General features: G+C 34.6%; 3 protein-coding genes and 1 pseudogene across 3 annotated transcripts; 3 read left to right on the top strand and 1 right to left on the bottom strand.

Annotated features, from left to right (window-relative positions):
• Positions 1-1,504: 1,504 nt before the first annotated feature.
• On the bottom strand, positions 1,505-25,137 carry LOC120164624 (annotated as a pseudogene).
• LOC120164567 (epidermis-specific secreted glycoprotein EP1-like) lies at positions 2,810-4,235 on the top strand. Its single transcript, XM_039174263.1, has one exon. It carries the CDS (start codon positions 2,831-2,833, stop codon positions 4,115-4,117), a length of 1,287 nt encoding a protein of 428 aa, XP_039030194.1. The 5' UTR covers positions 2,810-2,830; the 3' UTR covers positions 4,118-4,235.
• LOC120164566 (probable aminotransferase TAT2) lies at positions 9,867-12,626 on the top strand. Its single transcript, XM_039174262.1, has 7 exons — positions 9,867-10,265; positions 10,793-11,132; positions 11,278-11,496; positions 11,684-11,743; positions 11,882-12,037; positions 12,127-12,220; positions 12,416-12,626. Exons 1-7 carry the CDS (start codon positions 10,015-10,017, stop codon positions 12,580-12,582), a joined length of 1,287 nt encoding a protein of 428 aa, XP_039030193.1. The 5' UTR covers positions 9,867-10,014; the 3' UTR covers positions 12,583-12,626.
• Positions 17,189-19,027, top strand: LOC120164625 (protein CUP-SHAPED COTYLEDON 2-like). The gene is made up of 3 exons (XM_039174302.1): positions 17,189-17,351; positions 17,479-17,762; positions 18,336-19,027. The coding sequence occupies exons 1-3, from the start codon at positions 17,189-17,191 to the stop codon at positions 18,900-18,902; spliced, it is 1,014 nt and encodes a 337-aa protein (XP_039030233.1). The 3' UTR covers positions 18,903-19,027.
• Positions 25,138-25,173: the final 36 nt, after the last annotated feature.

The raw sequence follows: 25,173 nt of genomic DNA, 5'->3' as shown, positions 1-25,173 counted from the left end.
TTTAGCCTTAGTTGTGACAAAGGGTTCGCAATTACGGCAGATTGATATAAACAATGCCTTTTTGCATGAAGAGTTGAGTGAAGACGTGTACATGCAGCAGCCACCTGGATTTGAGTAGAGGGCATCTGATGGTGTGTTGTTGGTTTGTAAACTTCAAAAAGCCTTGTATGGCTTGAGACAAGCACCTCGAAGTTGGCATGACAGGTTGAAGCAGTGTTTGCTTCGCATTGGGTTCAAAGAATCTAAAGCAGATACTTCATTGTTTGTAAGGCATGTTCATGACAGCTATGCATACATGCTGGTATATGTCGATGACATAATAGTTACAAGTGAGTTAGATGCTCAAATTGAAGAAATTGTGTAATTGTTGGGGGCTGAGTTTACGTTAAAGGACCTTGGAGAGCTCAGTTTCTTTCTCGGTATCGAGATTCATCGAGTCAATGATTCATTGAATCTCAGTCAGCGAAAGTTTATTATGGAGCTTCTCATGAAGACCAAGATGAGTAATGCTGGTACTGCGGCTACACCTATGCTGGTTATATCGAAGCTTACGCGAGATGATGATGGTGATCTGTTGCCTGATGCATTTGAGTATCATAGCATTGTAGGAGCACTTCTTTATATCTGTCACACTCGTCCTGATATCTCCTTTAGTGTGAACAAGGTGGCACAGTACATGCAGGCACCTATGCGTGATCATTTGGTGGCAGTTAAACGCATCCTAAGGTATTTGGTTGGCACACTTAACCATGGCCTGGCTATAACACCGTCCAGTGCTGGACTGAGTATTGTGGCCTTTGCGGATGCTAATTGAGGTGGGAATGCATATGATCGAAGGTCTGTCTCAGGCAACTGTGTGTTTATTGGTGAGAATCTGGTTATGTGGAGCTCTAAGAAGCAAAAGTCTGTTTCCAGATCCACTATGGAGGCTGAGTATAGGAGCGTGGCTGATGTTACTGCCGAGACAACGTGGATAAGTGCTCTACTATCAGACATGGGAATGTTGCAACCTAAAATACCTATAGTGTGGTGTGATAATAATAGTGCAGTAGCCATTACTGCAAACCTGGTGTATCATGCTAAAACAAAACACGTTGAACTTGATGTTCATTTCATTAGAAAAAAAGTGGTTGCTAGACAGGTTTTGATTAATTATGTGCCTGCTAGCCATCAAGTTGCAGATGGCTTGACCAAGCCTTTGTCTGCAGCACAGTTTCAGATGTTTCGAGCAAAGGTTTATGTTCAGTCGTTTCTTGGAGGAGAAGGCAAAAGTGGGGAGAATGTGGAATGTAGTTAGTGTGCAAATGTATAAGCTGGTATGAAGTTAGGTGTAGTCAGTTAGTTAGTTGCAGTTAGTTGTTGAAGTTGTTAGGTTGTTGTAAGTAGTTATGGATCACTTGTATATAATGGTGTAAGTACTATGAATAACATAGAGCAGTATTACTCTTCAATGATCATTCATATCGTTCATCTAACAATTAGGGATCTAATTTCTATGTTTGCTCTAGGCCAATAAAATCTCAAAAACGGGCATGCCGAAAAAAGACCCAAAAATTGATACCGTTGAGAATATTTTATTATACCTCTAAAAAAGAATATTTGATTATATCTCTAAGAGAGAATACTCTTGAACCAAACGTAAGAATATAATTTCGAAAAAATATTATTCCACTGATAATGATTTTTTCGTGAACCTAATGCCTTTATGCGTTTCTCTTCGTCAACCTTTCGTGGCTTATCATGAAACATTGAAACTAGTCCTTAAAATATTCATTTAATTAATTAGTTGCATATTAAATAGTAAATTATTTTTAAAAGTTATCTTAAACCAATTCTTGGAAACTGCCCTGCCCTGCTGAATGAGGGTTAGATTTAGATGAGAGTCCGTCACTTCTGACCATAGCCTTGTCTAGTTTATGTGCTAAGAAAAACTTGAGATCTCTTGTGGATTCATGTAAACGAGGGGCCAATCCATAGAGTGAAGCAGCAAACAAATAATTGGTGAAGTCCAAACTTGTCATTTGTTATGCGCTGGCGGTCAAAATCAGCAGCCACGCCTGAATTCAGATAGAAGTTCCAAGTACCGCTTAGGTTCGTCCTTTCTAGTGCCCATAGTATCAACTTGTACAGCAGAATTAGATCATAATATCATCATACCAGTAACAGTTTATGCAGTACATGAGATGCAATTTATGCATAAAATATTACAAAATTAGCAAACGGCTTCTTATTTTCCTCGTTACAAAAGCTAATGCCTTTCCAGCCATGCAACCCATTATCAAAACCCTTTGTTGTAAAGTATTAGTACATGCTTTTGAAGCACTTACTGCCTGCTAATTAAACAATAAGCATCTTAACTTTACTCATTTCACTTTAAAATAAGTTTTTAAATATGTCCAAATTTATTGTATTATTATGTTTAGATATATCATATTGCGCTCGAACAAATTCTGTCTGTACTTTTTTTATTGGTCAAATTCGATGTCTGGTGAACAATATGGACAGATAATATCCCTACCAAGTTATATTTTATATCTAGATGGATAATGGTGCACCGACAAAAATAGTGATTAAATAAAGGTATTGACAAGTTGCATATACCCTAATGAAAGCGGATACGTGATTATGGTAATGTAAAAGTTGCATGTGCAGGTTTCGAGAAAAATGTAAGGAAAAAACAATGTGCAGTCCGGCACGTGGGAAATTATAGCTATTGGGAATATAATATTAACCCTCTTTTTCATTTTTTGAATTACAGCGGGTCTTTATAAAGCGCTTTGCATCCATTCACATCCCTCACCAACACAAAGCTTTTCAATTTCCCTCCACAATGATATATATCTTGTTGTTTGCAGTCTTTTCCTTTGCTAAAGCCACGGTGCCAGCTTCAGAGACGTTTCAATACGTCAACGAAGGAGAACTGGGACCTTATATCATAGAGTACGATGGCAACTATCGAGTTTTACCTCCCTTTGCATCCCCATTCCAGCTTTGCTTCTACAACACCACCCCGGATGCATTTACCCTTGCATTGCGTATGGGGCTCACCAAATCCGAATCCTTGTTCCGGTGGGTTTGGGAAGCGAACCGCGGGAACCCGGTTAAGGAAAACGCCACGTTGACGTTCGGACGCAACGGAAACCTTGTCCTGGCCGACGTCGATGGCCGGATCGCTTGGCAAACCAACACCTCTAACAAAGGTGTGACGGGGTTCAAAATTCTGCCTAATGGGAACATGGTGCTTCATGATGCCAAAGGTAATTTCATTTGGCAGAGTTTTGATTATCCTACCGATACCCTCTTAGCAGGACAGTCCCTTCGGCTTGGTGGTCCAACCAAGCTTGTGAGTCGAGCCTCTGATCTCAATAACTCGGATGGTGCTTATAGCCTGGTCATGGAATCTAAATCGTTGGTTTTGTACTATAAGGGCCCGAACACCCCTAAGCCAATTCTTTATTTCAATCCTGAATTTTGGGTGAATGTTAGAAAGGGTCCTTTAGAATATGTTAAGTTCGATTCCACCCCTGAAAACGACGAGGCTACTGCCTATGGGCTAAATCTGGGGTATCATGCTACTTCTAACTATGGAGGGACTCTAAGGATCGGAAGACCCAACTACAACAGCACGTTATCGTTTCTTCGACTCGGAATGGATGGAAATATTAGGATATTCACCTACTATGACCCTGTGTTCGAGGGTGCATGGCAGGAAACCTTCACTCTTTTCAAAAGAGATCCATCTTGGGACGATGAATGCCAAATGCCGGAACGATGTGGGAAATTCGGGCTTTGTGAGGACAGCCAATGCGTGGCATGCCCGTCGCCCAACGGGCTGTTGGGTTGGAGTAAAGATTGCGATGTCAAGAAGTTAACGAGCTGCAACGAGAAGGATTTTTACTATTACAAGCTTCTAGGGGTTGATCATTTCATGACTACTTACACTAGAGGAAATGCCATAAAAGAAGATGAATGTGGGAAGAGATGTAGCAAGGATTGCAAGTGTTTGGGCTACTTTTACAACCAGGAAATTTCAAGGTGTTGGGTGGCTTATGATCTTAAAACCCTTAAAAGAGTTGCAAATGCAACCCATGTGGCTTACATCAAGGCCCCAAAGTAGTGATAAGCTAGGGTTAATTCCCCTTATTTTTAATTTTACCACCAGTAAGAGTCTGTTTGTCGTTTTTTTTTATTCCAATAAAATCAAGTAAAAAAATGTGATTTTTGTTTTTTCTTTCTCTCATTTCTCTTTTACCGATAGGTTCAATATGAAAAACAATATTAATTAAATCAAAAGGCATAAGTAATTAGTAATCCAATCCTAGAAACCGTTTCTAACGTAGTAACATTCACCCAAAACCCAGATCAGAATAAAGAATTGGTTTAAGACGGTAAATGAAACGAGATAAATTATGAATTATTTGAGATTAATTTGATTTAAAATTTGGTCAACACTAAAATAAATTGGACTCAAATTTTTAACAAGTTGAAGCTACATGATACTCGACTCGAAAAACTAGCGAGCAACTAAAAATAATAATATATTAAAATTTTATATTTTTAAAATTAAATTATTGATAATATTAACATCTACATGTTATTTAAAAAAATATATATAATATAAGATTTTCATGTGCTTAATGTTCGAATTTGGGTTTGAGTCGAGTTTCAAATTTTTATTTCGATTGGAATTTAAAATTTTTAAGCTCACGAGCTTTTGAGTCAAGCTTTTATTTTTATTTCAAGTTCGAATTAAATTTGACAATTTTAAACTCGTAAATTTAAAAATCGAATCAAATTTAATTTTAATAATTTGAAAATCTCAAACTCCACTAGCTTCATTTACATCGTGGACTCGACTCACAAGCTTGGTTGCACCACTAAGCCTAAGGGACTGACCTATTAAGAAGGTATGAATAATAGGAAATGATGAATTTGTAACGCCCCAAATCTCGAGTTAGTAGTTTGAGTCAAACCGAGACCCATAAGTTGAGCCCAGGAGTAAGGTTTGTGATGTTTGGTAGGAGCTAAAGGAGGAACCAAAAGCACAATTAACCAATTTCTTAAATCAAAGGATGAAAACCCCTTATTTTAGGTGATTTTCACATGAGCCCTTTCCAAAAAATTTTTTACCAAACACTCTTCCATATTTTCTTTTTTTTTTTCTCTTCTTATTCTTCTTCTTTTTCTTCCTCCTTCAAGCTTAAGTTAAAGGTGAATACTTTAAGAATTTCAATTTTATTTTGAGTCACCCAAGGTAAGAATATTAATCCCTATCCTTTAAGTTTCTGTTTAAACCTCATATCTCAAGTTTTGGTTGTAGTTTCTTAAAATTGGTTTTTTGGAGGTTTTAGGGAATAAAGTGATCCAAGCTAGTTTTTTTTAGTGAAATTAAGTTATTTAGAGTGTTTTTAACTTTTTTTTAAGCCCCTAGATAGATTATTAACTCATTTTCTAGCTTTAATTTAGAGAAGTGGGGGAAAGCTCAAAAGTTAGATGAAATGATACATTTACTATTAATTGATTTCGAGAGAGATTTCAGTAACTAGGACTCAAGATAACACATTACAACTCCTTCATACCAATTGTGGGTCACTAGAAATGCATTCTAGCTTAAGAGTTGAGATTGAAGCATGTTAGTAAAATTTCCATTGTAGTTTCTATGCAATGGTGGTTTAGCATGTTTCAAACCCTTATTTATGACCCTTTTTTTTATCATATAAGACTTAAATACTAATTGGGAACCTCAAAATAACGATTTGGGAAAGTTTGAGTAACCTATTCGTTCCCAAATAGAGCATTTTCGAGGGTGAGTATCAGTACTATCGATATTGTTCTTATGGTAGACTTAAAATTAAAGAAATTAGTGTTACAGTATCAATACCCCTTGAAGGAGTATCGATACTGGTGTCCTGATTTCGAGACCAGGGGGCTTGGTATCGAAACTATTTTTTTTAGTGTGTATTTTTGTATCGGTACCTCAGGGGGTATCCATACTAAGGTCTGAGTATCGATACTCCCCATAGGAGTATTGATACTTCCCCTTTTCATTCAAGGGGAATTAACACTAGGGTATCAATACTTAAGAGGCAGTATCGATACTGTAAGGCCAGTATCGATACCAAAGTATTGGTTTGGGTTTTAACATCCAATACCAATAGATCTTAAGAGGAAAATGAGGTTTCCAAAAAGCTCTAATTTCTCTCCAAGTAATACTACAACTGAGAACCATAATAATGTCAATTACAATTAGAAACGAGATAATTTAAGGTGACATAAAACTAGTCTTATTTGAATAATCGGAAAACGTTCAGGACACCCTGGTTACTTTAGTAAGTGATACTGGTATCGATGAGTAGAATCAGTCTGGATATATTTAGGTAGTGCGCGAGGCACTTTAAACTAACTAACTAGGGCCGAGACTCGACACTCGCGAGGGGTGGGTTAGTCGAGGGTGTTGTGTCCGATGTAGAGTTTCGGGCCTCATCCTCAGTAGATTAGAGGGGTACGTGAGTTTCGAGATGCAGAATCCCCAGCCGCACCATGATGTCTACCGTAGAATAAAGAATGGGTATACAAGTATACTCACTGATGCATTTAGACTTGATAGCTTGAGCATTTATTGAATATTTTTAGTATGATTTAGTTGTTAATGTGGCACTGGGCTAGTGAGTTCAACATTTGAAATTTGTTTACTTACGCAGATTAGTAGATGGAGTATTGGAGAAGCCTTTTGAGCAATCAAGATCCAGACCGAGCTCAAAGCAGAGTATGTCTTAAGTATTTTCTTAGAGGGCATGTATATTTATAGACCCTGATGTACAGTCGAGTCGTAACTTTTGTGGCCGATGATAAGGCGATTGAATCTGTATTTTTCTGTTTCTCCCGTCGTGCGGCCAATAAGGCTGACCATACAATTGCTCGTGAAGTTTAGCGGTATCGTTTGGATAGAAGAAGCACCTAAGCAGCAACTTTGGCTGTAGAGGTAAATCGAAATCAATTGCAAGTTCAATAGTTTATTCGTGTGGCTGCATGGTTGGGTGTTGGCCTGTAGTGTGTCTGCATGGTTTTTCCAAGAGGTATTTGTAATTATTCTTAAATATATAAGATAAAATTATTATTTTTTCGGGTCAGGTATTTTTCACCCTAAACCCGAGCCCGACTCGACCCGAACATCACATTAAAAAAACTCGACCCAACCCGAACCTAAATTTAAAAAAAAAACCCCTTCCCGATAGGATCGGGTCGGGTCAAAACCCGTCGGGGTCGGGTCTCATTCCCATCCCTAAGTGTAACATATCGAATTCGATATAATTTTCATTTTTTAAGTATATTTATCGTTACAGTTGCAATTATAAATATAAACAATATACATTTAAATAATTATTAAGATAATAATTCTTGCACAATAAACAATAATAGTTAACTAAGGCTTATGATTAAAATAAATCTAAATTAAAAAATTAAATCAAAATAAATTTAAATAATTAATGATACATGATAAAATTTAAACCATAATAAATTTAAACTAAAAATCTACCCATGATAAAATTCATACATGATAGTAGTATGATATATAGAGAACTTAATATTTTCAGTACCTCAAGCATAATTTTTCGATGTTAGTGATAAAATAGAAAAAAATTACAAATCTATCATAAGTCCAATTATTTACAAATGGCTTAATACCAAAATAAGTGACCCTACTATACCGCTTTTCCTAAATAGGTACCTAAATTATTTTTTGACTCATTCAGGTGCCTAACGTTACAAACATTACCCATTTAGGTTCCCGTGCCGTCAATGACATTAATTTCTTCCGTTAAGTGAAACGTGTCACAATCTGATGATTTTGTAATTTATTTTTTAAAAAATATTTTAAAAAATCATGATATTTATATAAAAAAAAACTAATTTTTCTTATAATATAAAACAACCCCAAAATACCAAATCATAAACTTAATATGTTGTCATCGCCCTTTCCGGCCACGACCACCATCACCGACATAGTCCTTGCAATCCCCTACTCATACGTCGTCGTAATTTTCTTCGATTGGTCTCTGGAATCGTGTGAGATCACGATTTTCATCCTAGGATTCGCGGGGTATAAAATGTTGATTTGTCGTCTATCGTCACTGTTTCATGGGGGTTTTGGTTGCTGGGGGAATGGGAGGTCGGGTGAAGCTTCGTCAACTGTAAAAAGCGGCGGTTGGCGTGGGTTTAGTGGTTGAAATGAAGGTTTTCAAAGTTTTAGTTTATTTCAAATTTGTGTTTTCTTTTTAATATATATATATATATAATTAATTTTTAATTTTAAATAAATTTTTTAAAACTATGAAATAATTAACACCGTTGAAGGCCCGACCACTTAAATAGATAACGTTTGTAACATTAGGTATTGGGATGAATCATAAATTAGTTTAGACACCTATTTAAAAAAAATGTTTAATTTGAAAATTTATTTTAGTATTAAGCCTTTACAAATATACTCTTTTAGATTTGAAAATCGGTTTACTGTAGATGGATTTTGATTTTTCCCTCAAAATGGGTAACCAGTCTAATCAATTTAGGGTTTCGGAAAAATGATTTTTAAATAGAAAAATCACAAAGCTTTTGTTGCATAGTCTTTGTCAAATTTAGATAGTTCAACTGAATTGATTGGTAAATAGAAATATATAAAAATAAAAATTGTAATTTATTTCCTTTAATTAAACTACAGTGTTGGTCACTTTTTTCATTTTCTTTTAATTTTTGATCACTCAATTTTTCAATTATGAAATTTTGATCATTTATACTATCGATTAGTGACATTTTGACCATTAGACGTTATCTCCCTTACTTTGATCGTGTTAGTAAAAATAATTAAATTTTATTTAGTACCTTTTACAATATTTTCAACTATAATTCTATAAAATTTTATTCATAGTTTTTTATTCCACCACTGCTATTTCTTTGGTCACTGTCTTCATTTGGAACCAAAATCAAAATCCAAAAAATCAAAAAGGATTATTAATTGTACATTTTTCATGGCCACTTTGAAGTTCACAGCCAGTACGGATGAAAATAAAAGCATCAGGCTGCTGCAATGAATATCACTCGGCACAGCTGTGACGGATTTTTATTTTTTAAAAAATTATAAATTAATAATAAAAGAATTCCGAATGAAGGTGGACACTAATAAAGTTTGAAGGTAGATATCATCGGTTAGATGAACAATTAATGTAAAAGAATCGTATTTTAGTATGAACACATCAGCCAATATGAAAGAATGTACAAATTTTGAGAATTAAAATTATTATCATATCATGCTATCAAAATAAAAAATAAACTGGAATATTAAATATGATTTAGAAAAAAGTAAATGACTAAAACAAAAATACTAAAATATATAGAGTACCAAATAGATAATTTAGTCTTTATATTTATTGATATATAATAAAGTAATACTGCCTTTATGGTTTTAATTTTTTAGAAAATAAGTTCTCCTTTCAATTGGTATATATATATATATTATTCAAAGGTTTCTTTCTTAAGGAGAACGTGCTTCTTTAAATAATAATAATTTTTCCATTTTTAAATTTCAATTAAAAATGTCATTTTTATCTTTATAACGTGGGAATATATAATACTGTCACGGGACGGCTTAGCATTTTGATTTGAGATTTGACTTTGTTTGTTTGTTGGTGGGGTGAAAAAGAAAAAGAAGAAAAAGTGATGGACTGTGTTTCTAAATATATGAAATTGTGGGGATGATTTTCACTTGTACCATAGAAGTTTCAGAATGGTATATCTTTTAATTTTTCTCCATGCAAGGAACCAAAATATATAGTTTTAACGTGTGGTGAGGGAACTGAACGGCTTCTCTTACCAATCTTCTTCTTCAAAACTCGCGTCTCTCCCTCTCTCTTCTTTTAGGCGTCTTTGGCTCTCTTCGCAAACTCTCAGTTCATCAAAGAATAAACAAAGCCAAATCGTTGAAAAAGAAGAAGAAAGGGTGTTTTTTTAGAATTGAAAAGCATGGAGAACGGAACAGTGAACCATGAAATGGGAACAGCTTCAACAATTACAATCAAAGGCATACTGAGTCTGTTAATGCAATACGTTGATGGAAACAATAGCAAGGGGTTGATTTCTCTGGGAATGGGTGACCCAACTGTTTATTCTTGCTTCCACACAACTCATGTTGCTGGAGAAGCTGTTGTTGAAGCTCTGCAATCTCATAAGTTCAATGGCTATTCACCCACTGCTGGCCTTCCCCAAACCAGAAGGTTAATGATTTCCAGATCCTAATTCCATGCTTTTTTGCTATGCTTGGTGCATGAATTTGACAGTTTCTTTTTGTGTGTTTGTGTGGTTTAGTCAAATTTTAGTACCAGTTTCTGTTCCATCAGATTGTGCTTGATATTTAAGTTGACAAAGATAAATTTTCATTGCTTACTCAAAATAATCATATAAAATCTGGGGTTTCTCAATCCTTCACGTGTAATTTCTTTGTTTTAAATTTTTACATTAAAGAACTTGTCTAGATATAAGCTTGATAAATTCTTGCTTCAGCTTTAATTTCGTACTTGTCTTGGATTTAGTGCAATCTAGAGCTATCGCTTTGGTCAATTTTCTTGTATTTTCCTGGTTTTTATGAAGAACGATGCATTAAAAAGCAAAAAGGAAAACTTATTGAATGTATTACTCTAACTCGGTGCAAGTGTATGATACAAATATATTGATTTCTTTCAATTTTCTTATCTATTTGTAGGATCAACATAGATTTTTATACTCATTTTTCATGTTTTAACAGGGCAATTGCAGAATATCTCTCATGTGATCTTCCCTACAAACTATCATCTGATGATGTTTTCATCACATCCGGTTGCACTCAAGCTATTGACGTTGCGTTGGCGATGCTTGCTCGACCGGGTGCAAACATCTTGATTCCGAGGCCGGGCTTCCCAATCTATGAACTCTGTGCTACCTTCAGACGTATTGAAGTTCGGTATTTCGATCTTCTCCCCGAGAAAGGCTGGGAAGTTGATCTTGATTTGGTTGAAGCACTAGCAGATCAGAATACGGTCGGTCTCGTAATCATAAACCCCGGTAATCCTTGTGGCAACGTTTACTCCTATCAACACTTGAAAAAGGTTGGTATGCATCAGGAGAATGGAACTTTTTATACGACCACATCCGCATAACGATCTGAGACCGTGCACAGACCGTGAAATGCAGTTGTTTACTGGGAAACTTGGAGTAATCTAATTGTTTGTTTAATATAAATTATGTAATCAGATAGCAGAAACTGCAGAGAAGCTTAAGATTCCGCTTATTGCTGATGAAGTCTACGGGCACCTTGTTTTTGGGGATAACCCATTTGTACCAATGGGAGTCTTCGGATCAATTGTTCCGGTCCTAACTCTAGGATCTCTATCGAAGAGATGGATCGTGCCCGGATGGCGACTCGGTTGGTTCGTCATAAATGAACCCTCTGGCATGTTTAAGAATCCTAAGGTCATTCTCTTTGTCTTGCACATCAGTATTCTCAATGTTATACAATAATGAACGTGATACTACATCTAGTGCTTGTAATACCTGTCTATTTCAAGTTTGAACAATAATGATGCACATGAAGTTCCCAAGCATTATCTATTTGTTATGATCTTTATTCGATCTCTTTGAAGTTCTTATTTCGTATCAGATTATCGAGCGTATCGAGAAGTATTTCGATATTTTAGGAGGACCTGCAACTTTTATTCAGGTATGTATATATGTTATTGATTATGGACTAACCAAATGTGAGCATCCTATTGTTATTCAAAGCATAGGCACTAGTCTGTATGCCATCACCATAGGTATTCACTATATTTGTCTCGTGGCTTTCCGGTGGGTGTCGTAGGCGGCAGTTCCCCGTATCATCGAGCAAACCGACGAGGGTTTCTTCCAGAAAACCATAAACACACTGAAGCAGACATCGGATATTTGTTGGGATCTGATAAAGGACATCCCTTGTATTACTTGTCCCCATAAGCCTCAGGGGTCAATGTCTGTGATGGTAATGGACTATCATAATTTGCAATCTCTGTTTGGAACTCCAAGGATTCACGAACATGTTCAAGCCAATTTTGTTCATGAACTCCACAGATTAAACTAAATGTTTCCGGTCTGCAAGATATCGGCGACGACATCGACTTCTGTTTCAGGCTGGCCAAAGAAGAATCCGTCATCATTCTTCCTGGTAAGAAACAATCAAATTGAACATTTACGAACAATAATGTTGCCATCAGCATAGTTCCTTCTATCTTTTTGGTTTTCAAATGAAATCAGTGAGTCTATCAATGAATCCTGTTCGTAATCGGAACGACGACGAGCAAATTCGAACCCGGATTTCGCCTAGCTAGTAGGGTGATTTTGCAAAAAATTTATGGTGCAGGTACTGCAGTGGGGTTAAAGAATTGGATTCGAATCACTTTTGCTGCAGATCCACACTTTGTGAAAGAAGCATTGGGGAGGTTAAAATCTTTCTGCAAGAGGCACGGCAAGCTGATGCTTCATACAGTATACCGGCAACCATCAATTAATGCTGCTGCCACTTCTTAGATGCACGTTCATTTATTGTGAACAATACTTAAAATAGATGTCAGATATGGTTTGTTTTATGGAAAATGAAATGTTTATAGATGCCCATCGGCAACTATATGCAATAAAAGTGTACGACATGAATCAATTTTTTAAGTTATAGTGGTTTAATACAAATTAGATCAATTGTGTTTCAATTATAATAAAAAATATATAAGTTAAATAAGTGTTAAACACAATGATAATTAGGGATAGTAATTTAACCTAAATTGATGAGTTTCGATCTGATCTGATAGAGTTGGTTTTTCTTTAAAAAAAAATGATTCGGGTCGGACCAGATTTTTTAAGTGGTGGGGTCGGGTCGGATCAAATCGGGTGGAGGGTGAAAAAACTCTGACCCGACCTGACCCGATGATAATAATGTAATTTCTTTTTAAAAAAAGTTTTTATTTTTTAATTAAGTCTTTATTTTATATTGGATCGAGTTGGGTCAGATTTATACTCAAAAAATTTAGATTGAGATGGATGGAGAATATATATAATTTTTGAGTCGAATCGAATTTGAGTGAATGATACATATTTTTTGATTAAATTGGTTTGACAAAAAACTCAACCCTAACCTGACTCGATGCTATCCCTAATGATAATGCATGCTTTAAAAATGATACACAATCACTAATCATAATTGTATCTGTATTTATTGAAAAGAAGAAGAAGAAAAACAAATTGCCATTTTTATTCACTTGTACTGTATGGCTATAGTTGTTATTCACTTGTTCATAAAATTTACATAGATCTGCAGAGGGCCAATCAGGAAGAAGAGGATATTATGGTTTTGCATTTGGAAGAAGATGAGATCAGAGATGGAGGCGTAAACGGCAAAAGCTACCTACCTACTATCTAGGGCTGACCTTGCAAAGGGTTAAAAATTAAGTGTGGTTAATGGACCGATTCTATTAATTTAAACATAATTAACAAAGGATAAAGTATATAAACGATCCCTTGACTATAGGGTATTACTTTATTGATTTATTTGACTATTAAAAGTTATAAAATAATCTATCAATTATAGGGAGTTATTTTGTTGAGTCTCTTTACTATTAAAATTTCAAAATGATCACTTGACTATTCATTATGTTTCAAACTCGTCCTTTTCCGTTAAAAAATTAGTAGTCGCCTGAGTTGGAAGTTAACACGTTGACTGAGATATAATAGTCGTTTGAGATTATGAGATTAGATTTTATCATATCTCTGTTAACAGGTCAATGTATAGCTCAGACTATCGTCAGATTTTTAACGGAAATGGACGAGCTTAGAACATAATGAATAATCAGATGATAATTTTGTAACTTCTAATAATCAAGAGACTCAACAAAACAAATCTCTATTATCGGAGAATCATTTTATAAATTTTAATAGTCGACTATTTATCTACTTTAGTTATTAACAAATTTCATCAACAAAATGACAGAAATCACCTTCACTCTTGTCGATTTTAGAGAGAGAAAAGGCAGTTATGAGGATGGCCAAAATTGGGAGAAGAGGAGCATTTCGCATGTTGCTTTTAGGGTTAGAGGAGCCTACAAAAAGAAAGCTTGCAAGTTGGGTGCATCACCTGAGCATGCAAGTGGCTGGTTGATGATATGATTTGATATAATCTCAAAATCCCAGACATGACGCGTCAATAAGATCAAATTCCAATCTTGAAAATCTTCAAATAATATTTTTTAATTACAAATAATGCATATTTAAGTTACTATAATCACAATTGGCTATTATAAAAAAAGATAAATCAATTAAGATCGCTATTAAGTCGATGCCTCAGACCAACTGTTTGAGAATAGTTGAATAAATGATTAATAAAGATCATATTTTTGTAAGTGAACCCAAACGAGAAACCTGTCCCTATATGAAATGTCTTCTAACTGTAGTATCAAGTCTGGTGAGTTTTAAAATCAATAACCCTTTTTATTATTTTAGTAAAAAAAATTGATCCACAACCAGTATCATTTGAAAAAACGAATCTAAACTAGTCACGTAATAATACCTCGCGTTCTGAAAAAAAAAAATTTAAAACCTGGCTTTTTTGCAAAAAGTAAATTCTATACATTTTTTGCGTCCTTTAAACGAGTTTTTCAGAACGCGAGGTATTTCTACATGAGTGATTTTAGGATCATTTTTCTAAATAATATCAGTTAGGAGTCATTTTATAATTAAATAATAAAAAAAGGTTATTGATTTAAAAATGCCACCCACAATTATCATTTGCATAGCTTTTCTGTATGATAATTTAATTTAAGGTTAATTTAAAGCGGATTTCAACTTAAAATGATCTTTTTATATCTAAACATTTATATAATTTTGTAATATTTTCGGTTGTTACTTGAAAGTTACATTTTGGGGTTTAGAGCTTATAATAAAAATATTATGAAAAACGTGATATTTTCAATCGAGAATGTAATATTTTCAGTTTTAACCTAAAATGTTACTTTGTCGAATCTAAAAAGTTACACTTGTATTATAAGATTTTATGTTGCAATTGATTTTCTCAAAATTCTTAACCTTATATTAACAAGTTGTATTTTAGAATTTCTGCGATTACCTTTGTTTAGTTTCTCCTTGTTCTAAAAGGCTTAAGGATTAATTATAAGCCGCCCTTGTTTTGATAACTAAATTTTAATTTTTAAAATTTGATCACTAAATTTTTAAATTAGTTTTATTTTGGTCACTCTTCTGTTAAATACTTAAATGTATCATGAATAGGCACTTATCTTTTAAAATTATATGAAATAACCCTAAAATTTTCTTTGTTTTTTATGGGAAAATACTTGTATCAAATCCTCTTTGACCTCTCGACAATGAAGCATCGATTTTCGATTTCCAATAGTGGGAAGGTGGAAAAGAAGGAGATAAATTATATATTTTGATTTAATCGTGATTCGTGACCGGATGATGAAGACTGTAGATTAGAGTGGTTTGATGTTTTATAAATTTTAAGTTTAAGGTTGAATTTTATGAATTTTAAATAGATTTTGAGAAAAATAAGACTGATAGAAAGATATAAAACAATAATACAAGTTTGGTGATGACTTGAGTGCTCAGAGAAGACGTTAGAGAATAATAGTTATGATACGAACATAACATAGAGAAAAAAAGAAAATGAGGTGGATAACACTTGATATTCATGTAAAAAAATAGGGCATTATCAGTATCGCTCTTTGTATATGATATAACGCTTGAGAGACTAAAATAAAAAAAATCAGAAGTGAAATGATCAAATAAAAATTTTAAATTTAATTACCAAAATAGAAGTGAGCTTAAAATTGAGGGATGAAATTTGTAGTTCACTTCTTATTTGGTTTTTGTGATATTCAATGAGCAGTGATTGATGCTATTCATTTTATAAGTTAATCGAAGCTTGTAAATAAATTGAATAAATACAAACGTAACAGTCGCGAACAACTAAACGGATATAATTTTTTTATTTGTGTTCATTCGTTAAGAAATATTGTTTGTTCATGTTCGTTAATGTTCATTGAGTGGATGGATGCAGGATTTCATGTTTGGGGTGAACTTAAACTAATAAAATTTCAAGAGACAAACTTGAACTTATAAAAGTTATAGGGGGCGAAAATAGAATTTCAATAGAAAATACATTAAAAAATCTAAAATATATGATACTTTTTAATTTTGGAGGCGATCGTCCCCACCAACCCGCCTAGGTCCATCCCTTAACTAAAATGATAAATGAATACAGACGAATACAAACAAACGTAAATTTAAATGATTGACCTAGGATTTTTTCTTCAATCTATCATCAAACGAAAGAGATAGTGATTTGTTGGGTGAAAAATACATATGTTAATAAATTTAAACGAACATAAACAAATGTATTACTGAATATTTACAAATATAAATGAATAAACGAATCTTTTGTTAGTATTCGTTCATTTGATTAAACGAACGAAAAAATTTATTTATGTTTATTCATTGGACAAGTAAACAAACACAAACAAATTATTTATTAAACAATTCGTTGAACGTTGAATTCATTTACATCGTTAAAATGGGAGTATTAAGATGAAAACCGCTTAGTTAACTGAATATAACAATACTATAAAAATATTTCATTGTAATTAACTGTTTTTGTTACAAAGAAAAAGGAACTGAGAGAGAGGGCTTAGGTAATTACAAAGTCACTGTCAAGTGCTGACGATGAAGATATGAAACAGCTTTATCGATTCATGGTGAAAAATCTCGTCTTTCTTTCCCTCTTTTCCTCCCATCTCCTCTCAAAGCAGTTTACTATCATAAAAGCTTCTTTCTGTTTCCCCCTCCCTTCTTCTTCTTCTTCACTGACACCCGGGAAAACCCTGCTTCTGCACCCTTTTCTCACACACGCACGCATACTCCAAACCCCTTTTTCCTTCACACATAAGGGAAAGAGCAAACCGAGAGGTTTCAGAATCAGGTCAGAAATCCCAGATAAAACACACACACACACACAGAGAGAGAGAGAGAGAGATTTTATATAAACCCTTTTTTCTTCACTCCATTGTCATCAACTTTGTCTTTGAAGCTTAGGGTTTTCACTTTTCAGTAGCCTTGGTTAAGGGTTCTTGAGGTAATGGATAGTTACCAAACACATTTACCTCCGGGTTTTCGTTTCCACCCAACCGATGAAGAGCTCATTACATGCTACCTGTTGAAGAAAGTTCTTGATAGTGGTTTTACTGGTAGAGCCATAGCTGAGGTTGACCTCAACAAGTGTGAGCCTTGGGAACTTCCTGGTTGGCAATCATTTTCATATCCTTTTACTATCCCTTTCTTTGTTACACATAAATCGATGTAAATATGATGACGATGATGATGTTATTAACTATTTTTTGCTTTTGTGCTGTTTGTTTCTTGTTGCAGAGAAGGCGAAAATGGGAGAGAGAGAGTGGTACTTTTTTTGCTTAAGGGACAGGAAGTACCCAACTGGGTTGAGAACTAACCGAGCAACTGAAGCTGGATACTGGAAAGCTACTGGGAAAGATCGGGAGATTTATAGTTCAAAGACTTGTGCACTCGTTGGGATGAAGAAGACACTGGTTTTTTATAGGGGAAGAGCTCCTAAAGGAGAGAAAAGCAACTGGGTCATGCATGAATATCGCCTGGAAGGCAAATTTGCTTACCATTACCTCTGTACAAGCTCCAAGGTCTATATCCTTCTCTTTGATCGTAAACTTCATGTCTTTTTGCACTTATTCCAATGGGAAAACCTTTAATTTTATTAATGAAAATGGAAGTTCTTACACAGTAACATTGCATGTTAAAAGCAACTGTTGTTCCTTTGAACAATGAATTGAAAGTCATTAATCTGTGTTACAACTCTTGTTACTGTGGTTTTTTACCTGTACTTTTCAGATTAACACTGTGATCTAACAGTTATATGATCTCTTTAGAAAGAGCTTTTTGCATTTGGACTTCTGGCCAATGAACTGTATTTCTCTAAATCTGTACGTTAAAAGCAAATGGCATCTTTCCATTCATGTATGTACACTTAAAGATTACTATTTTACATGCAAGATCTGATCAGCACCATGAGGTTTAACAGTTTCACTCTTCTGTGAACTCGAAATCCAATGAAAAGACGCCTGAAATCTCATTTATGAAGTGTTTTTTTTATTATCTGCCGACTGCCATTTTCAAGGTGATTTGGAACCTCTGGTTCTTGTTTCAAGTATTCACTGTTTGCTGAAATTTGCATGTGTTTTATTTTACTATTCCAGGATGAATGGGTGATATCCAGGGTCTTTCAGAAGAGTGGCACTGGCAATGGAGGCGGAGGAGCCAAGAGAACCACCATGAACGCCGCCCCCATGCTGCTCTACCAAGAACCAAGCTCTCCTTCCTCGGTCTCCCTTCCACCGCTCCTGGATCCCACGGCTGCAACCGGCGGCGTTTCCCTCACTGACCGCGACATCTGCTCTTACGACAGCCACAACCAAACCGAGCACGTGTCCTGTTTCTCCACCAATGCTGCCACCCTTCCCACCTGCCACGGCGGATTCAACCTTGCCTTGCCACCACCGGTACCTCCTCCACTCCAAATGTTCAACAACAGCTTCGATTCCATTTCAAGGTATGCAAGAAACGAGGGTGTTCCAGTGTTTCCAAGCCTGAGGTCGCTTGAGGAGAATCCGCAGCTCTCTTTCTTCCTCTACCAACCGGCGGCGCAACCACTTCGCGGTGGCTCGTCTGTCAATTGGGGGGCCGTATCTGAGGAAGGCAACACTGGCTCTGTTGCTGATGGCAAGATGTCCCAAACTGAGCTTGATTGCATGTGGACTTGCTAATTAGACTTAGGAACTTACCATTTATGGTCTTGAAATGACTGCTAATTAATGTTATTGCCCTACCTAGATTTTATTTTCATGACTGTACCATCGTGCATTATTAGTTTCTATCCTTAATTAATCTTAATATTTGCCTAATCCACAATGTTTTACATATTTTTCGGTTCTTTTTTATTTATTCATTTCCAATGTAATTGTTTAATCTTCTACGTACATAACTATATCACGAGTGGTGCGTGAAAAATCTGCATTATATTAAAATAATATAGATATCTCGTGTTTATAAAAAATGATTAAATATAAATGAGCTTAAAAGTATAAAATATATCAAATTTTGTTTAATTATATAATATGTAATTATAATTATAAAAAATAATATCAATATGATACGAACATAAAAATAGGGTTTTCAATACATGTGTATGAGAACTTATTTGTTATTGATTAAACCAATCATTAAATGTTTATTTATATATAATAATGTATCAAAAAAATGGGGTTTATTTATATAGTGTAAAATTTAAATATTCTATATGTTATAATCTTTATTAAGTATTAATAAACAACGCACACATTGCAAACGTAACTGTTTGAACCCATAATCTCTAGGGAGAATAATACTCTTTAACCACTGATGCCACTCAATATGTTCAAAACATATAAAACTTGTAAATTTAAATCGTATCAACAAATCTTATTTTGAGTGAACTTTGCAGACGAGAACCCGTTAAGTGAAACCAGTGATAAAAAGAAATGATATTCTCTCTAGAAGATCTCAACGGTAAATGTATATACACATTATCAATAGATTAATAAAATTTTAAGCAAATAATACGTCGTAATCATATAAATATACGGAAGAAAAAACAGTACAGAATAATAGAGAGATTGAAGCAATAGGAGAGGAGAGGAGAGGAGCAAAGCATGAAGAAAATGTTTGGGTGATGATGAAAGAGTGTGGGGTAGCTTTGGTTATATTAAGTTTGGAATTGAGCACGTGATTGCTGAAATGATTGGCTTTGCAATCAAATTAGTTGCATTTTAGGTAATTTGGATGGAATAGCAAAGTACCTGTTTGCTTGCTTTCAGGCCAACTCTGCCCCACTCGCATGTGATGTGCCCTCCCCCTCCCCCTACTTTTTTCTCTTCCATAAACCTTTTATATTCATAATATTTAAATTCAAGATTTTATTTAAAAAATATGGAATTGTTTATTACTTTATTACTTTGGTCTATTAAAATATAAAATAATTTATATAATTGTTAGACATTCAACAAACGTGAGGTTTGAGGATACGGGAAGGGATTATGATGAAGCAAGGACTTAGATCTTACAAAGTGAATTTGATTAGTATACAGTAATGCCGACAATGATGACAACGTCGGTCAAAATTGCACAGACAAGGATAATCTTAATGAAATAACAAACGTACATTAATTACCCTGTAAAACTGATTTATATAGATCTTATTGATATGGTATTTTTCATTTTTATTATATATGTCAATCTAATAATAAGAATAATAGTTAAAAGAAACTAGCTTCGGTTTAAATGCGGATCCAAAAATATTTTTTAGGGTAGACACACGTATGTTAACAACATAAGATTTTTAAATAGAATGCATACAAATAAAATTTCAAGGTGGACAACGTCCGTAAAATAAGTACCTAATCGAAGAAAACTTAGATTTCAGGTTGGACACGAAAAATTTCAGGGTGAACACCATCATTAAAATAAATAACTAATCGAAGAAAATTTGAATTTTAAGGTGAACACGTGCCTACCTCACCAAGCTATGACTCTGCCATTGATGGGATTGGTCTAGGGCTACAAAGAGTATCAGCAGATTACAACACAATATTCAATTGTAGTCGCAACAAAACCTTAAAATCTTGAAGACCTTCTGTGAATGCACTTGGGTCTCCGAGGAACCATCCACTCAGGCAATGAACACTGTAGTGTTCTGCTAGTCTGGATAAATGAATTAGGCGTTAAGATATACTTTGCTGTAGTGATCTGCTGCTCTGGACAATGACTGTAGAGACACACGAAAACCAGGACCCATCTGCACAAAGACATTTAAATTCGAAACACATTTGTTATAAATCAGATGATAAAATTTTAACTTGAACATGCCCCGACATCACGGGAAAGTTAGCGACAGTTGACATTGTATTAACATCTGAGATAATGAATAGTTCATATGGTGGTATGCATGTTCGTGAAATCATACAATAAAATCCTCATTCTTCTTCCCTCACTTTGTAGTGAAGCATTTATAATCAACATCCAAAAAGAGGTTATATCAGAACATTCAAACATGCAACTGAAAGTTCCTAGCAATTATTAAGCTTAGCAAAGTTGCCTAGAGTGCAAATACTTTTGAATTCACAAGCATAGCAAGTAGAGTGAGTATGTTGTGTCAATAAAATCAATGGAATAGCCAAGAGGGGTGAATTGGCAATTAGAAAAATGATGGAAGCTTTTTGCAAGAAAATGAAAAATTGACAAGCAATTTTAGAGTGATTCAACTTCTTCAATGAAGTCTACATCCACTACCTTAGCTTCCACACTAAAGTATTTCAACAAATCAACTAATTTTTTTTTTTGATAGGAAAAATCAACTAATTTGTTCTAACCTTTTAGGACAAACTGTAACCTTACAACACACGTAGACTTATACCCCAAAGTCTCAAGTGTACAACCATTTCTAAGAAGAAATTACAAAGAAGCAAACTTTTGAATGTCCTCACAAGATAAGATGTTTGCAAATTGAAGCTCTCACACATCCAAGAACACTAGAATGAAAATTACAAAGAATGGGATAGTGTTCTATGTAAGAAGGACAAAATAGATTACAAATTTGGCTCTAAATGCTCTTTGATTGTTGCAATAGTTTTCTTGTCTTTTCTTGGCTGTTTGAAGACCCCTTTTATATGCTCTCATTGATTTCTATCCATTTGTGGTTTTTAGAGGGAGTTTGGAGTCGTTTGAAGCATTAAATTCACGCATTTAAGGCTACCTGCACACAGTTTTAAAACTCTGTGGAAAGTTTCGAAACTCTTCGAAAGAACAATTGAAAAATATGACCATTGGACCCAAATTATCGAAACTTTAAAAAACGTTTCGAAACTCTTGAGATAGTTTTGAAACTACAGTTAAGTATCGAAACTTTTTGGGTGACTGTTGGAAAGTTTCGAAACTCTTGTAGAAATTTCGAAACTTTTGGGCAATGCTTGTTTAAAAAGTCAGTTTTTGACATTTTGAGAAATTTAAGACTTTGAAAATTATTCTAAAGTATTTGAATGACATTTTTAATATAATTTGAACTTAAAAGACTCATTGTAAAGCTTTGAAAAATTTTAGGGACTTAAAATTAATTTTACAAAAAAATATTATATTTAACGTCATATCAAAATCATTTATGTTTATCAGAGTAGTTTATAAAAGGATACCAGTTTCTAAAAGTAACAGGTATCAATGAACAGCGGCTAAAATGCAATATAAATAAACATGATGAACTTATTGTGCTGCATATATGGAAGGAGTTCACATATCCTGCATACTTGGAAGCTGTAAAAAAAACCCCAAAATTATGTATAAACATAGAATCAGACAGAAAATAGGGTCCATTCAAGAAAGTTACTGATGCAGGACTATCCTAGAAGTTCACCAAATTGGCTGTTTAATATTTGCATGTTATACTTAAATTCTTTTATCTAGTTTATTGAATATTAAGTAATTATAATTGATTCCCAATTAAAGTTATTGAATTAAGAAGTTAATCTGCATCGCATTAGAATGCAACTAAGGGTAACAAATAACCATTTTCATAGTTTATGGTTTGAGGATTGGAAAATTTAAGATTAAAGTTACTTCATAAAATCATTCTGTTGGCAAAGTAATTCATTGTAATTGCAACTCTTTTACGGCAGGCTAAAAGATAAATCCTATCCAGAATATGAGTAGATATTTTGGTTTTCTTTTATTGTTTCCACTTCTGCATCATATCTTTTTCTTCTTCTTACTGTTCATAACTTCATATACTTCCGCACTATATCACTTGCACACTAGAAAGGCATTTCTCCAAGCAACACAGTCACACTAAGACTGAATAAATTTGCAAATATAAAATATAATGTGTAGCTCTCTTACTCTTCTTTAGTCCTGCTGGCTTTGCTTGCAAAAGAGAATTCGTAAATGCGCCAGCATTGTCACGCAAAAGCTCCTCTGACAAGCTCACCTGTACCACAGGTGAAAAGTTTCATGACCTCACTTTCAGCAATGACATTCTTAAAACCACAAGATCATGTTCATAAGTAAGATATGAAACCTTTCCAATTCCGACGTGCACAATAGACGTTTTGTCCATTCTGAATTTTACTTGACCTTGTTTTGCTTCTTTGACTGCCTTGGTAACATCTTTGGTGACAGTACCTTGCTATAAATGTAACTGTGAGGAGTGGTGTTTCCACTTAGTCATGCATTAACAAAAATAATGATTAGATGATAAACTTACTTTGGGGTTTGGCATCAGACCATGTTGATTCAGAATCTTCGATATCTGCAAGACGTGAAAATCACATCAGTTGAACCAAATGATAACATTAATAAGGGGGCAGTATTTGAAAGAGTATCTGAAATCAAGAACCTGATAAAGGCGTTTCATGAAACTGTGTTGAGAAACATCGGTTAAAGTCAACCTTGCCAGTGCCTACAACAATACAAGCTCAGGTTCAGGGAGGGAACGCAAAAGCAAAAACCTAAAGGGCATAAACCCTGACAAGGGTGATAACAATAATTAACTCAAGACAACGAAGAACTATGATTAAGCATATATCGAAAACAATATCAACAAGTGTGGTTTAATACTTGCGATTTCCTCAATAAGTTCCACGCCACCAACAATATCTGCTCCGGCAGCTCTAGCTTCATCAGCATCTATTCCTTCAGCAAAAACAGCCACCCTAACTTCCTGAAAATTCATATATAGTATTGTTAACAGACAAGATAACAGTTTAGTGCAACCTATTCCCATGAATTGAAAGAAAAAGTTCCGAATACCTTCTTAGCACCATGAGGAAGTGCCATTGTACCACGAACAATATGCATTTCAGTTGGAGGAGCAGTAAGCAGACAAAAAATCCCCTCTTACAAACAAAATATAGAAACCAAAAGCTGTAATTACTTCAAAAGAATGTTACAAATAAGAACCCAGACAAACTAAGATGATGCATACCAGCTCGGAACTCTTTTGGTCGATACCCAATCGCACATGAGCTTCGATGGTCTCATCGAAGTTCGCCTTGGCAGTAGCCTGAACAAATTACTAGAAATAACTTGATGTAATTAGCAAAGAAAATACAAGAAGTCAACAACTAAGCGTGTTTGTCATAGGAAATATGCAGAAGATTAAATTGTTTCAAAAGAAGAAGCATTTACACTCACCTTGACTTCCCTAATGCCATCCATCAAATCAAGAACAGCACGCTTCTCGTTCTTTTTCTCAGGCATAAGCAGCGAAGGGAAGGGAATTTTCTCCTCCTCTGTCGTAATCCTAAAAGGTTTCCTCCAAACTCAACTCTCAGCCTGAATTTGTCTACTCTCTCTCGCCATCTCCTCGCTTTGTTCATTCCTCACGTCCCCACCTCGTTCAGAGGAATCCTCGGGGAGAGGGGCCACACGTGCGGGATACGACACGGGTGAGACATTGGGTACATCTTTGGGGAAGAGAAGAGGAGCAGGAGAAGGGAATGGGTTTTAGCTATTGGGGTTTTAGTTTGGAAGCACAAAATAACTTTTTACACCCTAAACTTAATTTTTTTTATAATTTAATACTTACATTTTCTTAGTTTATTTGAAAAATAAATGTTTAATTTAATTTTTGCTAAATATCTGCCTTTTTTTAATCAAAGTAATTGTCTAAAATTTCGTTTTTACAAATTTCCTAATGAAAATTTGACCAAAACTCATCTTGCCAATCAAGTTAATACGTGCATGTTAAAAATTTACATTATCTAATTTAATTTAGGTAAAAAAGAGTTTAGTTTAAGGGTGATTTTACAATAAAACACTTTTGTCTTGGGCTAAACAATTCTAATTCCCAATTTACAATAGCATAAATTTTAGTCCTATTTTGTTATTATTCCCCATATTGGACAAGAATTGTAAGCTTAGCCTCTATAAGGTGTTGATTTCTACATCCATAAAACAAGGCACTGCCGGTCCATTCATTTAGGAAAATTATCAGGACATATCGCCAAAGATATC

The sequence above is a fragment of the Hibiscus syriacus genome, unplaced genomic scaffold (genome assembly GCF_006381635.1).
Source record: "Hibiscus syriacus cultivar Baekdansim isolate YM2019G1 unplaced genomic scaffold, ASM638163v2 tig00111540_pilon, whole genome shotgun sequence".
Lineage (NCBI taxonomy): Eukaryota > Viridiplantae > Streptophyta > Magnoliopsida > Malvales > Malvaceae > Hibiscus > Hibiscus syriacus.
Note: the sequence above shows the minus strand (reverse complement) of the source record. Positions and strands in the feature narration are given on the sequence as shown.

Coding starts and splice junctions, on each gene's coding strand:
- LOC120164567 (XM_039174263.1), top strand. CDS start 2,831: ATGATATATATCTTGTTGTTTGCAGTCTTTTCCTTTGCTAAAGCCACG.
- LOC120164566 (XM_039174262.1), top strand. CDS start 10,015: ATGGAGAACGGAACAGTGAACCATGAAATGGGAACAGCTTCAACAATT. Junction 11,497..11,683: donor GCATGTTTAAGAATCCTAAG/GTCATTCTCTTT, acceptor ATTTCGTATCAG/ATTATCGAGCGTATCGAGAA. Junction 11,744..11,881: donor GACCTGCAACTTTTATTCAG/GTATGTATATAT, acceptor TGGGTGTCGTAG/GCGGCAGTTCCCCGTATCAT.
- LOC120164625 (XM_039174302.1), top strand. CDS start 17,189: ATGGATAGTTACCAAACACATTTACCTCCGGGTTTTCGTTTCCACCCA. Junction 17,352..17,478: donor TGAGCCTTGGGAACTTCCTG/GTTGGCAATCAT, acceptor TTCTTGTTGCAG/AGAAGGCGAAAATGGGAGAG. Junction 17,763..18,335: donor ACCTCTGTACAAGCTCCAAG/GTCTATATCCTT, acceptor TTACTATTCCAG/GATGAATGGGTGATATCCAG.